Source organism: Apis florea, unplaced genomic scaffold, assembly GCF_048593485.1.
Source record: "Apis florea isolate Af1SG1 unplaced genomic scaffold, ASM4859348v1 contig_2274_pilon, whole genome shotgun sequence".
Classification (NCBI taxonomy): domain Eukaryota; kingdom Metazoa; phylum Arthropoda; class Insecta; order Hymenoptera; family Apidae; genus Apis; species Apis florea.
The window spans coordinates 2,410,664-2,428,145 of NW_028256550.1; the positions used below are offsets into that span (position 1 = coordinate 2,410,664).

Here is a 17,482-nt window from a genome sequence, read left to right on the forward strand (position 1 = left end):
CCTCCTGTTGTAATAACGTCGCAAAACACGGCCTCGGGCCTTCTATACACGCGTTTAACGACATGTTAACGAGATGTCGCTCCATTTATTTCGATAAATGGAACGGTTTCAATTCGTTTTTTTTTTTATTCTGGTAATTTAAAATAGTAGTAATTTAAACCATAGTTTCGATGATTCAAAAAAGCGAATTCCGTTTTTTAATATTGGCATCGATACATAATTTTTCACAAAGTATAAAAATATAGAAAAATACGAATGCACATTCGTCGTTCATACATTGATCGCAATGGAATTTTTCTTTGAATTTGGAAGGAAGGATTTACAGTATATACACACATACTTTTATTTTAAAATTAAAACGTTCATAGCTTCGTCGAATTATTGAAAATTCCATTCGTATCGAAAAATTTCCATCCGTAGATTAAAACTATGCTAGTTATTCGAATAACATCGAATATCGAAGTAAACGAACGATAGTTTATAATCTAATGTTTCACCATATTAATAACACTTATTACGAAACCGATACAAATCTAATAATTTTCACATATGCAAATGAGATTTGCAATATGATTTTATTTATTAAGATGAAACGAAAGCGTATATAACGAATTTAACGATACTTGCTCTTCGATTATTCTTCGAAAAATGGAGGAACGAGAATTGGACAAGCGTTGCAGTGAACGAAAATTAAATTATTTCCCTCCCTAATTGAATGAAAATTCGCGGCCGATTGGGGAGAGATCGGAGGGGAAACTGGCATATCGATAATTGCCATTTTCCTGGATAATTCCTGGATAAGGAATTGAAAAATTCTGAAGAATTCGAACGATGCATCTGTATGCACAATATCGAGGATAAGGATTGAAAATATTTCTTCTAAATTCCATCCCGATATTACTCCCCTTTCTTTTCTCACGCTAGATGAAATTTAATTTGATTGGAAAATTATGTAATCGAACCAGCGGCCGGAGTTCCACGAGCTATAAAAATAAATTTATTCAAACGAAGAAGAAGAAATTTTAATCGATCGACACGAGGAACCTGTTTATTTTATCTAATATCGATGAGAAGAATCCTTTCGAAAAGAAAATATTCCAATATCTCGAAATATTCTAATTTCCACGGACGGATGGCTCTTTATTAAAATCGGTTGCTGATAGAATTTTCGCGATAGTTAGCAACATTGTCGCGTAAATTTAATTCTCGGCCGGGAACAATTAAAAATTCACGAAATATCCCGAAGTGAAAATTGAAACGAATCTCGACACGGTGCTGGTACACAATTAAGTCACACGTTTATTAAAAATTTCGACGAAATACGTAAAAAAAAAGAAAAAAAAAGAAAAAAAAAGTACATAAAATTCCGAAATATCGCGCAAACGCGATTCTATAATTTATACAAAAAAGAAAAAAAATAAAAAAATACGTTTAATATTACTTCGTGAATGATTCCAAAAAAAAAAAAGAAACGCAATAAAAGAACGATGATACCTGGGCAAATAATTTTCCATTCGAGCGAAAATACGGAAAATTCGGTGATCGAGCGTTAAACAAAGTTGAAATTGAAATTATTCACTGCGAAGGATCGAAGCTTCGTTGCCATTTAGACTTCTACGTCTCTCTACGTACAGGCTGTATCGAGCCTCGAAAAAACGAGGAGAAAGAATCGATGAAGATTGAGTGTTGTATGCATAAGCGGTTAAGCGAGCGATATTTTCGCAGGCCGGGCCATATTTTGGTTTACCGCAAATCAACAGGACTGGAGGGGTTGAAAAATGCATGGGGGAACGAAGGTCGAAATAAAAGAGATATACGTACGTACGTATATATTTTCCCCAAGGAAGAGGGAAAAAGACGAGGGCACGCTTTGCGTTTGGCCGGTTTGGTCGAGAAATGGAAAGAGGGGAGAGGGGAGAGGGGAGGGGGGGGGGTAAGCAAAAAAAGTCAATTGGAGAGGATTCTTGGCTTGGAAACGAGTCGATGCGTTTAAAATTTATTATAGGGGAATCGGACAATGCTCCGGCCGAATAAAATTGGCCGCATTAAATTCGTGAAATTGCAAAAGTTTTGGAGAGAATATTTTTTGCACGCTTTGACGCCGCGTGATAAATGGGACGATAAAATGTCATAATTGCCGTCGGATATCGGAATTAGCGCTTTTTTTTAATACGTCGAAGAAATGAACGAACGGTATTCACGGGTGACGATTTTCTTTCCTTTTGATCCGTTCAGAGTGAAATTTATAAGTAAATAAATTTACGATACAACGAGAATAATAAACAATTTAGTATAGATCGGTCATTTGTCCATTATATTGTATTAAGAATAACATTTAACAAGAACGATCATTGCGCATTCGTATCGATGAAAGAAGATGGATAACGTTAAAATAGAAAAGAAAAAGAAGGAAACGGAATTCCATCATTTCAGAGTATTTAACGATAAAAATTTGCATCATTTTCTATTATTATTATTCTTATTATGAGAATAACATTTAACAAGAAACGTGTCGATGAAAGGAAAAGAGTTAAAATAGAAAAGAAAAAGAAGGAAACGGAATTCGATCATTTTTCAATAAAAATTGAACGTTTACCGTAATTCCACCGATTTTTCTGGCGATTCAAAGGCACGGATGCGGGTACCTTTCCTCGATGCAACATTCGTCGAAACAAACAAAGGAAACTGACGAACGTCTCGTTTGTGGCGAAAATTCACCATCCGTCCCGCTTCTGGTTAAAAGTGAATCGATGAAGGAAAATAATTTTACCGGCCAACAAGGAAGGAAGGAGGAACGTCCCGCCGCGGGAAACAGAGACGTCGCTCGAGGGTTGGATGGAAGGAAATGGAAATTTAAATCTTCCCTCAACGTTGTCGAGGCCTCGGATCCTCTCTCTCCCTCTCTCTTTGTGTGTGTGTGTGTGTGTGTGTCTGAGTCGGATTGGTCCTTTAGCCATTCCCTATCCGTTTTCTTTTTTCCACCCTTAAACTCCTCGCCTGTCCTCTCTCATTGTGAAATCTCTGTGATCTTTAAATGGACTCTTTGCTCCCACGGATTTCAGATTCGTGACGAGTATCAAAGTAGGCCACTTTGTCCGTTGGAAAATGAGTTTTCGTGAACACGTACTTGGAGGGGAAAAAGGAAAAGGAGAGAGAGAGAGAGAGAGAGAGAGGAGGAAAGCGAAGATGTTCGTTGAATGACCACCGAGGATGATGCTCGCAGGAACCTCATTTTTTCTCCTGTCAAGACGAGCCTTTTTATACCTTATTTCACCCCTCCCCCCTCCTTTCTTCCGTTCTTCCGTATTTGCTTCGTTTTACCCCGTTTTACCCCGCCACGTTTATTTGGTATGCACACCGAGAAGATCTTTACTTCTTGACGCTGCAGTTTTGTTATCTCCGCTCTGTTTAAAAGGGAAATATTCCGTTCTGTTACAGGATTTCGTTGTCGGATAATCGAGTTCTCTGAAAATTTATTATTATTATCCATCCTCTCGCGCAACAACGATCCATCAATTGGCGGTATTTTCGAAGTTTAGGTTAAATTTACGAAAAAAAAAAAAAAAAAAAAAGAAAAGGTAGAAATGGTAGACGATTTCGTAAGAATCTTCGCTCGTTCAACGAACATTAATTCAACCGGTAGAGTTTTCGAAGGCGTCGATCGCTTTGCATTTTTTCCGCAATTTGGGCCGATAAATTTCACAACTGTCGAATAAGAGTATCGTGGTGGAAATTCCGTAAACAAAGTTTAAATACACGATCCGTCACACAGGGTGAATTGCAAAGGATCCACGAGCGCAAGGAACCCCATTAAAGAGGAACGACGTTATTCATCGCTCAGGTAAACTTGCAAGCAGCTTTCTCGCCGGGCAATATTTGCCGGTGGCCGGCACTGGCATCAATCGTGCCTCGTAAAAAGCCATTAAAAATTGCACAGGTGCCAGCTTCCACGCCCTCTTCGACTGCGAGAGCCTGGCTACCACCACCTTTCATCTCTTTCACCGTCAACCTGTGTGTGGCTTAAAATTTCGAAGAGTTTTGAGGATATGGGATAAAGTGAAAATTGATGGTAAAAGCTATACGGAAAAGAAGAAAAAAAAAAAAAAAAGGAGAAAAATTTCTAAATTTCTAAGCGTTTGACTTGGTATGGAATCGATCGAACAAAGATGAAATTTTTTTCGTAATTTATTATTTGAATTTGGCGACAATCGAATCGAACGGGGGCATATCAAAGTTTTATTTTAAAAATGAAAGTTTGTATAGATATTTTTAAACGCGTTCGATTCGTGGAAGCAATCGTGAATGAAGATTTGATTTATTGAACTTTTACCTTTCGTTGTATTCCTTTGAATAATTTAAATTTTCAAACGTATCAAACAAGCTCAAATATTCAATTACAGAAAATACGTTATGTTATTCGAAACAAAAATTTATATTACAATATTATAGTATAAATTTTAAAAATATTGAAAAAGTTTCCTTACGATTCTTTAATGAACTAATATCTGGAAAAATTGGACTCAATAATAATCGTTGTGCAAGATATATATCTTGCTATCCAATACATAATTTCTTCTTTCCAGAAATAAATATTCAATTATTAATACTATTTCGTAATCAAAACTTCGAAATTCACATAAAAATTCTCTCTAAACGAGTTCTTCTCCGAGGATTCAACTAGGAACAAACGCTAAATCACAAATTTTTCTTTCTTTTTTTCCACTTGGTCATCACTTGGCTCTCTAAATCTTTAGATTCTATTATTCGAAAAAAATCGAGGAGTTCGACGCATAATCTCTCTCTCTCTCTCTCTCTCTCTCCCTCTCATCGATAGCATCGAATCGTTTCCTTCCAATTCGTTTTTTCTTCGAACCTAAAGGCTGCTCGAAGTCGCGAGGGAAATTACTCCGAACAGAGGAGTAAAGGGAATGTTATTGGACAAAGTGGAAATCGTTCGAATCCACTTCTCACTATTCGCGAGTTCGTTCCTTTTCCCTCGCATTTTAGGCAGATAAACGTTTGTCACACGCTAGATTATACACGTTAAATTAATTTATTTGCCCTTTCTCAATTATTCTTTTTAACTTTGACCTTTATTTTTTTCTCTTATTCTCCTCTATCTTAAGAGAAACGTGGATCTTCTTGTGATTATTCAATGAAAAATATCATGCAATATTTAATAGTTGGGTGGTGTTATGGTATTTGAAGGGATGATGCAAATCTCTGCTCAAGTATCATTTATTTATTCGTTAAAATTTGATTTTGCATATAGATTATTAGAAGAATGAATAATCTATCGATTTTTTTATCCATTATATAAATTTTAAATACAACATATTTGATGTTGAGTTAATATAAACCAATGAAATTTGTTAAATAACACCGAAGAAATCTATGGAATATTAAATGAAAAGTTCTGACGATTTTTTCCTATATGAAATCGAATAATAAAAAAAATATGTGTATTATGAAAAATCTAAAATATAAAATCAGATATCAAATTTGAAACTTAAAAAAAATACAAATATATATATATATATCTAGATTCAATATATCATAATTAATTATGAAACGATCAAAAAATTTGTATAATTTTTTAATTTTTCACGAAAGAAATATTTAAAATTTTTTTTACGTTGTTGGTATTTTTTTGCCCCGATATCTATACCAATTTTCAGCCATGTTGGTTTTATAGATAAAAATTTCACAGTCAATTGAATAACATGCGTTCTCTCTTTATTTCTATCTTCTATTTCACTCTATCATTCTATAACGGTTACTCTCTACGTACACACATTGCATCGTTCTTCCATTTCCTCATACGTGCAATCTTTTTTTTTTTTTTTTTTTTTAAGGAAACATTACTTTGAAATCATTTTTTAAAATCAATTTTTAAAATTTCGATATTTATTTTGTCTAAGATAAAGCAACACAAAAAAATTGAGATTTTTAGTGCTCGATCGCTGTAAAAAAAAGTATATTGCTAAGCGAAATTATATTCAAGTGAAAAAAATAATGAAATTTTTAAGGATTGAATTTTTCATTGTATATATACAGACAAATTGTATACGAATGGATTATAGATAGAGTATTCCATACGTTTTTCTGGCAAAATCATCATATTTGCAATCATATTGAATAAATATCGTATTAAATAAATACACTTTTATACTATACTCATATAATATTGAAAAAATAAATAAAATAAGCAAAACGTTCAGAAATATATATTATCGATATCAATTTAATACATTTACACGAATATCACGATCTAATGTTTCTAAGATATTAATTTGCGACTAATAATCTATAATGTATCAATTAAATTCAAAATCTATTCCTATTTTTAACTTTCTCGATCAAGCAATTATCGACCTATTTATTTACACAATATTCTCTCCACTTTCACCCCCTTGGAACATATCGACGAAGATATGCCTTATGCAGAAAATACATTCGCAATTTCTTTCCAGTTATAAAGTCGCCAAGGATAATCGATGCATTGTAAACAGAGCCCTAGTGACGGACATATTTCACAAGTATGCTTCGCCGTGTACATATTTCATACTCATCCGTCATGCAGATTAAGTGGCTGCCAGACACACCGGTTAGCCCCGGCTACGAAGCAATTTTCTAAGCAACCATTCTAAGATGATCTGACGACTGTAATACGCGTTATTATTACGGTTATCCAAGTGTAAAACCAAAGGAGAAAGAAATTGAGAACGACGAAATTCAGTCTGAAGAGAAAGAGAAGGAAAAGAGCGACATCTCTGGATAGTCGCGTGCTGCGACGGGTCAGCGAGCATTTGGAGAGCAGGGCTACCAACCGCGACGCAATTGTGTAGGTAAGTTAAATTGCGTGAGTTGAAGTGGCCTAGAAAAGAGAGAATCGTCGTCGGGAAGTTGTAATGAAAAGTCCCCAGAGCGGAGGAAGAAGGCACGTAAATAAATTGCAGGTACGTAATTTTTGTTCGTTGTTCCTAACCTCACTTTGCCGCCATGTTAATGGCTGCGCCGCGTCTTCCAAAAAGATGGCCGCTTTGTGGAAATTCGAGAAAAGAAACTAGAAGTGGGGGGAAAAATACGAACCTTTCCAGGTGTGCTGAATTGGAAAATTCGGACTCGACTTTCTTTCTCTCTATCCACCCTTCTTTAAGAAATATCATGGATAAAATGATGACACGTAGCAGTGTGATGTTAATAACGTGCATATGGACGAGAATAGAATGTAAAGGATATAATATATGGAGATAAATAATGGATGGGCGACGTTATTATAATTTTTAGATGTTTCGTTTCGATAGTTTGGACAGTTTCTCGCAGGAGTAAGAAGGAATACGCGGCGGATTCAAAGTTTTTCCGCGAGCAATTTTGCGGTGTGGTACGTGTAACTCGGTTGGAGAATATTAATCATCTTTTTTGCAGCCGTCCCAAGAATCTACGGTGTCCAACTGTTTCTATGGAGTTGGACTTTTAATACGTAATTTTTTGATAAAGAAGACAAGAAGGCGATTAAGTCGTCTTGTCAATTAATATTCCATAATACGATCCCAGATGCATTTTAATCTTTTCAAAATGAAATCTCTTTCATTGAAAATGCATCAAAATGTGTGTATCGACTTTTATAAATTCTTGTTATGTATCAACATCGAAATCGTGCACAATTTATTCAAATATTCCTTTCAGGCGAAAAATTAGAACCACAATTTTCAATATTATTCCTTTTACCAAGAATCAACGAAGAATGAACGAAGTTTTAACAGTTTAGGTTGAGAATAAAGTTACTTTCGAAGCATCAAACACATCTATCAATTAGTAGCACTCGAGCATTTCACAAACGAAGTAACTTCATTCCAAATTTTAACTGCTTATTTTTTCCAAGAGTAGGCTTGGATAGCCTAGGAAGTGTTCGATTTTCGAGCATAGAGATAGGAAAACTCGATGTTTCCTCCTGCTCCAATTTTCTAAAATTCAGTTCCTCGAATGCACACAAAAGCCACGGCTCGAGTCGTGATTCGACGAGAACCTGGCCACGAAAGATCAAACGAAATGCAAAAGAGGGATCCTCCTCCCTCTTTCTCTCTCTTTTGGACACTTACCTTGGGATAATGGATCGAGATCGCGGTCGTGTACTGGAACGACATGCTGCCCGGGTAACCGTAAAACGGTATCGTTATGATCGGTGTTTGGGAGTCGTCGAAGTAACCGAAGGCCAGTTTATTGCCGCTCGGCGAGAACCATAAAGCCTTGTTGGAACCGAACACCTCCTCTGAAATGAAACGAACAACCGTTATATCGCGACAACATGATATTTTGATATTGGGGACAGAGTTGTTCGTTGGAGAAGGTTTGGTGGGTTTTATATCATTGGAAAGTATTCATTTGGAAAGAAGAAAAGAAGGGAGTAATAAGTGTATTGCTTCTCGAAAACATTGGAAATTTTCGAAATGCAACACGAAATGTAAAATGTACGAGGCTCGTTCGTGTAAACGTTTTATTTTTATTAACGAACGATATTTATCTCCTTTTGGATTTGGATGAAATTAAATGAAGTAGTGGCAATCTTCGAAGATTGTCTCGTTTCGAGCTATTTTTTATTTTTGAGCTTGAATTTATCGTATTAATATCGAACGACTTGTTTTGATTTTGTATAAAATATCATCCACTCGTATAAAAGTACGAACATTTTTCTCATTTAAAAAGATTCTACTACACTAAATATAAGGTTTTCATAGGTTATTATACCGGTGTGGTTACGCTGCTCTTTAAAGCAAATGACACTCGACGATGTTCTTTGTTCTTAGTACGTTTCATCTTTCCGTTTGTCATGTTCGAGGAGCAGAGCGCGGTAATACGAGAGTCTGGGTATGACGATGACACCTCGGATCGTCTTACGAACGTTTCCACTTTTTCCTGCTTCTCTTTCAGCTTAAACAATTCATTAATACTTGTAATACTTTTTATAATTTTTAAAACGAACGACGAGGAATATCAATCTGACCGATATCGATAAAATTAATCATCATATAAATTATATTACAGAAATTCGGTTTTGTATGTCGATGATCGAATAAAACATATAATAAACTCGTAGATTTTAAAACGATATTAGCAATTTAAAGAAAGGTTCTCCTGGCCTGGCCACGTTATTGACCACACTTGGGTATAATAGCAGTCACGTAGCAGGCAATCGTTGTCAAAGTACCAAATAGCCGTCACACGTATGCATAACCGTTGGCTGAATTTCATCCGATGCATTCGAGATGTATTCATAGGGAAACACGAGATGCATTTTAATCATACATATTTTTTCATACCGTGGATATTTTCATCCGACTAAATTAGATTCACAAATGCACGCATTGATGATATAAATTAATGATGAACGATACTTGTTACGTTGTTAATATTTTAATCGGGATGAAATCAAGTGTTCAAATATATTTAATTTTAAGTAGAATAATTATGATATCGATGTCGTACGAATGAAATAAAATTGTCGTCGATCGATGAGTGGAATAGAGCAGTTATGGCCAGACGAGTAAAACGGAATAAATATGGTAAGAAGAATAAAACAATCGTAGTAGGAAAAGTGATATAGATCGATTATATGTGATCCGACAATTAGTTATAAGTATAATCGGACATATATTCCTACTTTGAGTTAACAATATGATAGAAAGAAAGAAATATTACGTTTCGATAATCCTAGTATAAATATATTTTAATTCAACAAGTCAAGAAGAATAAAACAATCGTAGTAAAAAAAAAAGTGGTATAGATCGATTATAGTTTGACAAGTGGTATTACTTGTGAATATATCAGACATATATTCCTATTCCGAGTTAACAATATGAGAGAAAGAAAGAAATATTACGTTTCAATCTTAATATAAATATATTTTAATTCAAGAAATCAAAAAGAATAAAGTCGTTGTAAGAAAAGTGGTATAGATCGATTATAGTTTGACAAGTGGTATTACTTGTGAATATATCAGACATATATTCCTATTCCGAGTTAACAATATGAGAGAAAGAAAGAAATATTACGTTTCAATCTTAATATAAATATATTTTAATTCAAGAAATCAAAAAGAATAAAGTCGTTGTAAGAAAAGTGGTATAGATCGATTATAGTTTGACAAGTGGTATTACTTATGAATATATCAGACATATACTCCTATTCCGAGTTAACAATATGAGAGAAAGAAAGAAATATTACGTTTCAATCTTAATATAAATGTATTTTAATTCAAGAAATCAAAAAGAATAAAGTCGTTGTAAGAAAAGTGGTATAGATCGATTATAGTTTGACAAGTGGTATTACTTATGAATATATCAGACATATACTCCTATTCCGAGTTAACAATATGAGAGAAAGAAAGAAATATTACGTTTCAATCTTAATATAAATATATTTTAATTCAAGAAATCAAAAAGAATAAAGTCGTTGTAAGAAAAGTGGTATAGATCGATTATAATCTGACAATATAGTGGTATTACTTGTGGAATACATATCAGACGTATGTTTCTACTCTGAGTTATCTTAACAATATGACAGAAAGAAAGAAATATTACGTTTCGGTAATCTCAATATAAATATATTTTAATGAAAAAATCGTGCAAATTAACAATTATTAGACGGAGGAAAAAGTTATTACGAGAAAAATATGAATTAAGAAATCGATGTTAATTATTAATAGGTTCATAATTCGATTTCAAAAAATATATTTATCTTCCTTTAATGCGAATATTAAAAGAAAAAAAAAAAGAACACTTAACTTTCATCTCTCAGTTTTAATTTCTTAGTTTTCCATTATGGAAATAATTTTTGAATTTTACGCGAGCTTTTTTTTATTCCTAAAATTATCATATACGTGTTTTGTACACGTTACATATTTACCTGTTTGGAAGAGCAATGTTTTGGAAAACAATCTACCCGAGGGTCGCATTTATCATTTTATTCAAGGAAACATTCCTCTCCAATTCTCAAGGAATTTATACGAACGAATCCGCTATTCATCCACGAGAATTATTCCCTTAAATCGTGCTCCTTTCAACGGTATAAACAAAAATAGGAGAGAACAGGATCCGGAATTATATTCGAAGCAAGACATCGTTCGAAAAATACATTTCTCCTTATCTCTCTTTCTCTCTCTCTCTCTCTCTCTCTCTCTCTCTCCTGAGAAAGAAAGAGTGAACTCGTTCGTGAGAAAAATATCTCACAATGGAGAAAAGTCAACCTATTCGTAGGATTTCTCCAACAATTATTCTCGTTGAATAAAAATGATGACAGCGTAAATATAATGGGAGAGATGACGTATATAAAACAAGGATAGAATAGAAATGGTCCGAGATCAATTCATTATTTGATCCTTCGACGCGTTCACCAAGAAATTATTCGAATCGATACTCTTACTCGATAATGGCGACGAATCTATGAAGTTGTAGCAAAGAGTAGCATTTCTTTCGTAAACACATAGTGGGGTACGTGGTAACAATTCATCCGATTCTGCATCGTCGAATTCATTACACTGGAAACGTCACGTGTGGACGGATGGACATACGTGCAAAGTCAACAACACGCGCTTCGGTGTGCCGCAATAGAAACGTAAATTTCGCGAAACACCGACAACGCGTGTCAATAATTGATCTCAAAATCGATCCCCTTCCTCTCTCGGATAATTTGAACTCGCGTTCCACCTCTAAAAACTCATTCTCCCTTCTCTATTAAAAATTTTTTTTTTGTTTCTTTATTTCCCTCCTTTTCGGCGTACGTGTTGCCGGAAGCAGCACCCGTTCAAACACCAGTTATCGAACGAAATTCGCGAGAAATTGTGCTCGCGTGGCATGCGATTTCGAGCGCGGCGTCGTTAACGCTCTGCATTTTCCCTCCCGCGATTTTGCCAATGGCCGTACGCGTGCCGAATTCTGAGAGTGGATGAAAAATGTCCAACAGGGGGAGGGAGGGAGGGAGGGAGGGAAGGAAGGTTAGAATCTGGAATTTTGTACTCTTTTTTTTTTTTTTTGGAAATTCTTTTTTTAAACAGCATCTATCTAGAAGAGGAATTTTCGAATTTGAACGAAACTAGTGTGTTTTAATCGATTCGTTCCAGATTTAAATCTCCAATTGTGCGTACGGTGAAACGTATTATCGTAAATCCATTTATTAAATTTAAAATACGCAGTAAATGAATTTAATTTGACTTGCTAAAATACCGTGTGTCACACGGATTGATTCGATTGAACGGTATTACTGTATTGTGTTTGATTTGAACGTTTAATATTTCTTCATCGCGAATAGAATATCTATTTTTATCCACCTCACGAAATGATAATGAAATATATAAGCACAAGCGATGATAGCTCGATGAAAAGTTGATCGTTTCAAGAATGGGTCGTGGATTTACAATCCGGATTGCAATCATCGTGATCCTTAAAGATTTCGATCGAGCCAACTATACACTAACTCGTTATTCCAATGATTAAAGTGGAACCAATCTTTGAACATGTAGGACATAAAACCAGTAACTTAGACTTGATTTCGATAACAATCCAACATGAAGAGATATACACGAAGAAAAATTTCTCTAATTTTTTAATTTCTTCTTCGTCCACGATTTAAATAGGCAATTCGATTTTTTTTTTTTTTACGATTCTTAAGATAAAATATGAAAGATCACGATCTCGCATCGAGAAATTGATTTCGATAATAATCAAACATGGAAAGACATATATACGAAGAGAAATTTCTCTAATTTTTTAATTTCTTCGTCCACGATTTAAATAGGGAGGACGATTTTATTTTACGATTTTTAATATAAAATATGAAAGATCACGATCTCGCATCGAGAAATTGATTTCGATAATAATCAAACATGAAAAGACATGTACGAAGAGAAATTTCTCTAATTTTTTAATTTCTTCGTCCACGATTTAAATAGGGAGGTCGATTTTATTTTACGATTTTTAATATAAAATATCACGATCTCGACCACGATAACAATCCAACATAGAAATTTCTCTAATTTCTTAATTTCTTCGTCTACGATTTAAATAGGGAGGTCGATTTTTTTCCCCGATTTTCGATATGAAATATGAAAGATCGCGATCAGGCGGCTAATATCCTCGCGATAACCGATCTTCTTTGTCCGAAGAGGAGCGCTCGGTGAAATCTCATCTCGCGCCTTTGAGAACGTAATCGTGGACAGGGGCCGTGACACGATTACATCGGTACTTTGTGATTTCAATTCTCCCGCGATATAAACGTTAATGCACCTCTTACAACTTTCATTCCTCCATTTTCATTCCTCTGTCTGGCGCGGAAGCCAGTTTTTCAATATCCTCGCAATAAATTCTTGATCAATGGCCCCGGTGTCTTTTTTAATCCACTTGTACGCAGATGAAAGGATAATTTCAACCCCTTTGTAGCAACATCGATAGAGTCTACTACATATATATATATATATAAAATTACTGTAAAATCGTGTAAAATAGAATGTAAAAATATCTGTTAAAAAGAACAATTTTTCGAAATAGTTAAGTTAGTTTCAATCAAGCTCGTTGTTTCTGTTAGACAATTTGATTAAAACTAGCTCGAGCTTAATGCAAACCATTAAATTGATCGATTTAAATTTTCGTTTAATTTTAATTTAAGCAGAATGAACATGATGAAAAAATTTATTCAGTTTGTTAATCAAAACAAAACCTTCGACCTTATTTATTTAATGGTGTATTAAAAAAAGAAATCATCAAATTTTCATTTAATTTTAATTTAAGGAGAATGAACACGAATCAATCGATGAAAAATTTATTCAATATATTTGTTGATCAAAATAAAATCTTGGCAACGATCTTGACTGAAAAAGAGAAAAAAAATCATCGAGATCGAAGGGCAATATTCTTTTTTTTTCTTTTTTCTTTAAATATTTATCCCAAATTTCGAATAATTCGTAACACGGAAGATAGAAAAAATTCTTGCCCGACAAAATGGAGAGACGGAATTTGTTATATCGACACGCCACTATTAATACATCCGCCCCGACAATTTCCCATAATTCATTCCAGAGATGTTTTTTAATTAAAAAATTTCGACGTTGCAGCTGGTTCGCCGGTATTTTTGCGAATATGAATCATCGTTCCATGGGAATTACTCCCCCCGGATGCAATAAATCTGGCAGTTTACATGGACCTAACGAGCCGCCTATTTAGCGCAATTGATTACGCGAATCGTGATTGATATTAAACGCGTAATGTATCGACGAAATTGCAAACAGGGATCAACCTATCGTCGTTTCTTTCTCCTCGCTTCTATTGTTCGGATTATTCTTTCAAAAATTTCCAACGGAAAAAAAAAGAAGAAAAATTACATGTACATACATATAAATTCACAGAGTGAATAAATATAAAGAGGAATATCTGGACAAAAGGGTATCGTTTATTCTTTTTTCAACTCATTAAAACTTCTCGATATATGCGGACGCGTTGTTTAATTGTTTATTCGCGTTTGTCACAAATTTTTACGAAATTATAAATTATCTATCTTACGTTGAAATATAAGACTATAATTTTTACACTTTTCAATTGAGATAAAGTCATGAAACGAGTGACGAAAACGTTTCGATAAAAAAATATTTCATTATATTTTTCAAACGATATGTAACAAAAGTAATAAAATTTCTTTATATATGTATATAGAAAAATACGTATTTCATTTTGGATTGGGAAATTCAGAGAAACATATAATATATTCACACGTAGACCCAAGAAAAGTTCAAGCATGAGGGAACCTAAAAATTCCACGTTAAAAAATTTCATCGCAGAAAAACATCTTTATAAACCTCCGATTGATCCGTGAAAATGAAATAACGCGTATTAATATTCGAATAACATGAAGTAAGGTAATAATTGTTCAAATGAAACTTTATTTCGATTGAATTCCGAAAGATTTTCATCCCATCCGAATGTAATTGTAATTGTACGAAAATATGACGATCAGAGTCGAACGAGAAAACGTGTAAAAAAATAAAAAAAAAAAGAGGAGGGGGGGGAGAAGGAATCGAGCGTCAAAGAATCAAGCTAATTTAATCCCCGTTCAATGTTACTCGCTCCGGCTACGCTCGACTTGTTAACTGTAAACTAAATCGAATCTCCCTCCCTCCCCTCCCCTCCTTTCTCAATAGGCAGAAATTGCGAGAATCGCTTTGATCGAAAAGAGAAAGCTCGCCTTGTTGTTGGAAAAGTTGATTACACAGCTTCGGCTTATATTTATTTTTTAAATTAAAATACCTTTTCGCTACATCCCCCTCCCATCCCGTTTCGGCGAGCAACAGCGAACAGCATTCGGGGAAAACAATTTTGCGCGCGATATCGAAAAATTTGATCGAAACTCACTGGAATTAACTCGACTCATTGGAATTTCATCGCGCGATAAAGATACGATTCGAGGGGAGGAGGGAAAAATATCCCAAAAAAATGTTGAAGGAGGTTGCTCGAGGGGGAAAAGAAAAAAAAAAATGGAGAGGAGAAGGAGTTTGCTTTCTTTTTTTTACGACCCTTTAATTAAGTCGTTTCGAAGTCGGAGAAGGAGGAGCGCGCGTTAATTAAAATTATTCACCGCGAAAATTATTTTTTACAAATCGAATCTTTGCGAGTCGAGTTGCCCCACTTTTTCGATTTAAAGGGGAAGGGAAGAGAAAAGCGCTGTTTACCCGATCGAATATGTTCCGCCAACTGGCGATTTCAACTGATACTTTAACGTATGTGAGTGATAAAGAGGGTTGATTGGAAATCTGGAAAATGTTGATAAATGTTGTATTTTTTTTTTTTTAAGGAAACTTTGAGATATATTTTGTAAAAATAGATTGATTATTAAAAAAGAAAGAGGAAAGTTTGTTTTTATACTAATTCTTATTCAATTTAGAAACAGTGGAAAAAATATTCGGAAGCGCGTTAAAGCTTGCGATATTGCAATTACGTTTCGTGAAATTATTTTTCTCGGTTAGAAATAAAGAAAAAAAAGTGTCTTACACACGCTTTCTATTTCTTAATTCGTTTAATAATTCGAGGAAATTGCGTGGAATTATGAAATAATGTTGAATCGAAACTTGAAACTACTTTATAAAACTATTCTACTCGATAAATGGAATATCGAATAATTGAGACGATCGAGATTCCTTGAAATACGCCACGAGAAAGTACAATACGTCTGTTTGGAAAGCGTAATTGCCGGTAATGGAGAGTATCGTCGATGGGGGGATTGTTTTGAAGAATCTCTCATACGCTTGTAGGATTATTTTCGAAAAAAAAAGGGGGGGGGGGGGAGGGGGAGAACGATAACGCGAGCATCGAGAGGGGATTGAAGAGCGATTCGATTTTCGAAAGAGTTGTTAAAAAGTGGAACAAGCACAAAAAGCGAATGGCACGATAACACTTCGAATGTTTCCCCGCGAAAATATCATAATTCAAAATTTGCCATTTTTGCTCTTATTTTTTTTTTTTTTTTTCTTTTTGGAAATTGTCGCCCTAGCAATCTTAAAATATTTCTGGTGAATGGTTAAAATTTTAAAGAGACACAGATATATCTTCAAAGATTAAGAAAATCTTTCTTATGTTATGTTTTTGATAAGAATTTTTAATTAATCCATATATCTACTAAAAAGAAACTTAAGAAAAAATTACTATCAAAAAAAGGATAAAGACTGTGGATATTTATTTTATAATAAATATGCATTTTGCAATTACTTCTTTATTATTTTTTTTTTAAATAAAGCACTTTCTTTTTTCTTTTTTTTTAAAAATACACACATCGAATCCTCTTATCCTTTTACTTGAAAAAATATAGAACAATTCAGAACAACGATCAAAAAATAAACACCGTGAAAAATATCTGTATTGAAAATATTTCATGGTGAAACTCGGGCACAATAACATTGAGAATAATATTATTAAAGATATTAACAATAATATTTTTAATACAATTTCGATATTTCCAATGCAGTTTATCCAATCTATTTATGAATATTAATCGTGTAAAGATTTCTTAATACATGATCTTTGCCTAACTGTGGCTAACACGTTGATTCGCACTTGGATCCTCTTTATTTTCTTCCGTAAAATACTAGAAAATAACATGAATGGAATAATACATAAAAGAACAAATAAGAATAACATCTTATTATATATATTTTTCTAATTACATTCTTTAATATATACTTCAATATATTTCAATATATTCACAAAGCGTGAACTTCTGTATATATACTTTTCAAAAAGCTGTTTGATTAAACTCGAAAGAAAAGGAAGGAGAAGAAGAAGAAGGAATGGTTAAATCGAAAAGATCGTATTAAACTGTGTGTAAGCAGTATCGAAGTTTACATACAACCTTTTCCCGATACAACGAAAACAAGAAACAACAAAGCTCGGCCAAATAATAGCGATTTGAACGTAAATGTAGTTTCACGAAATCGTAAACATTGCGC

The 17,482-nt window shown here is 34.0% G+C and overlaps 1 protein-coding gene across 7 annotated transcripts in view; it reads right to left on the reverse strand.

Annotated features, from left to right (window-relative positions):
• LOC100867828 (venom dipeptidyl peptidase 4) overlaps positions 1–17,482 on the reverse strand; it is a 214,324-nt gene that overhangs the window by 58,707 nt on the left and 138,135 nt on the right. For all 7 annotated transcript variants that reach the window (XM_086902911.1, XM_086902914.1, XM_086902912.1 and 4 more), the window contains one exon: positions 8,103–8,272. In XM_086902911.1, the coding sequence (XP_086759037.1) occupies positions 8,103–8,272 (170 nt within the window). The remainder of the gene's footprint in view (positions 1–8,102; positions 8,273–17,482) is intronic.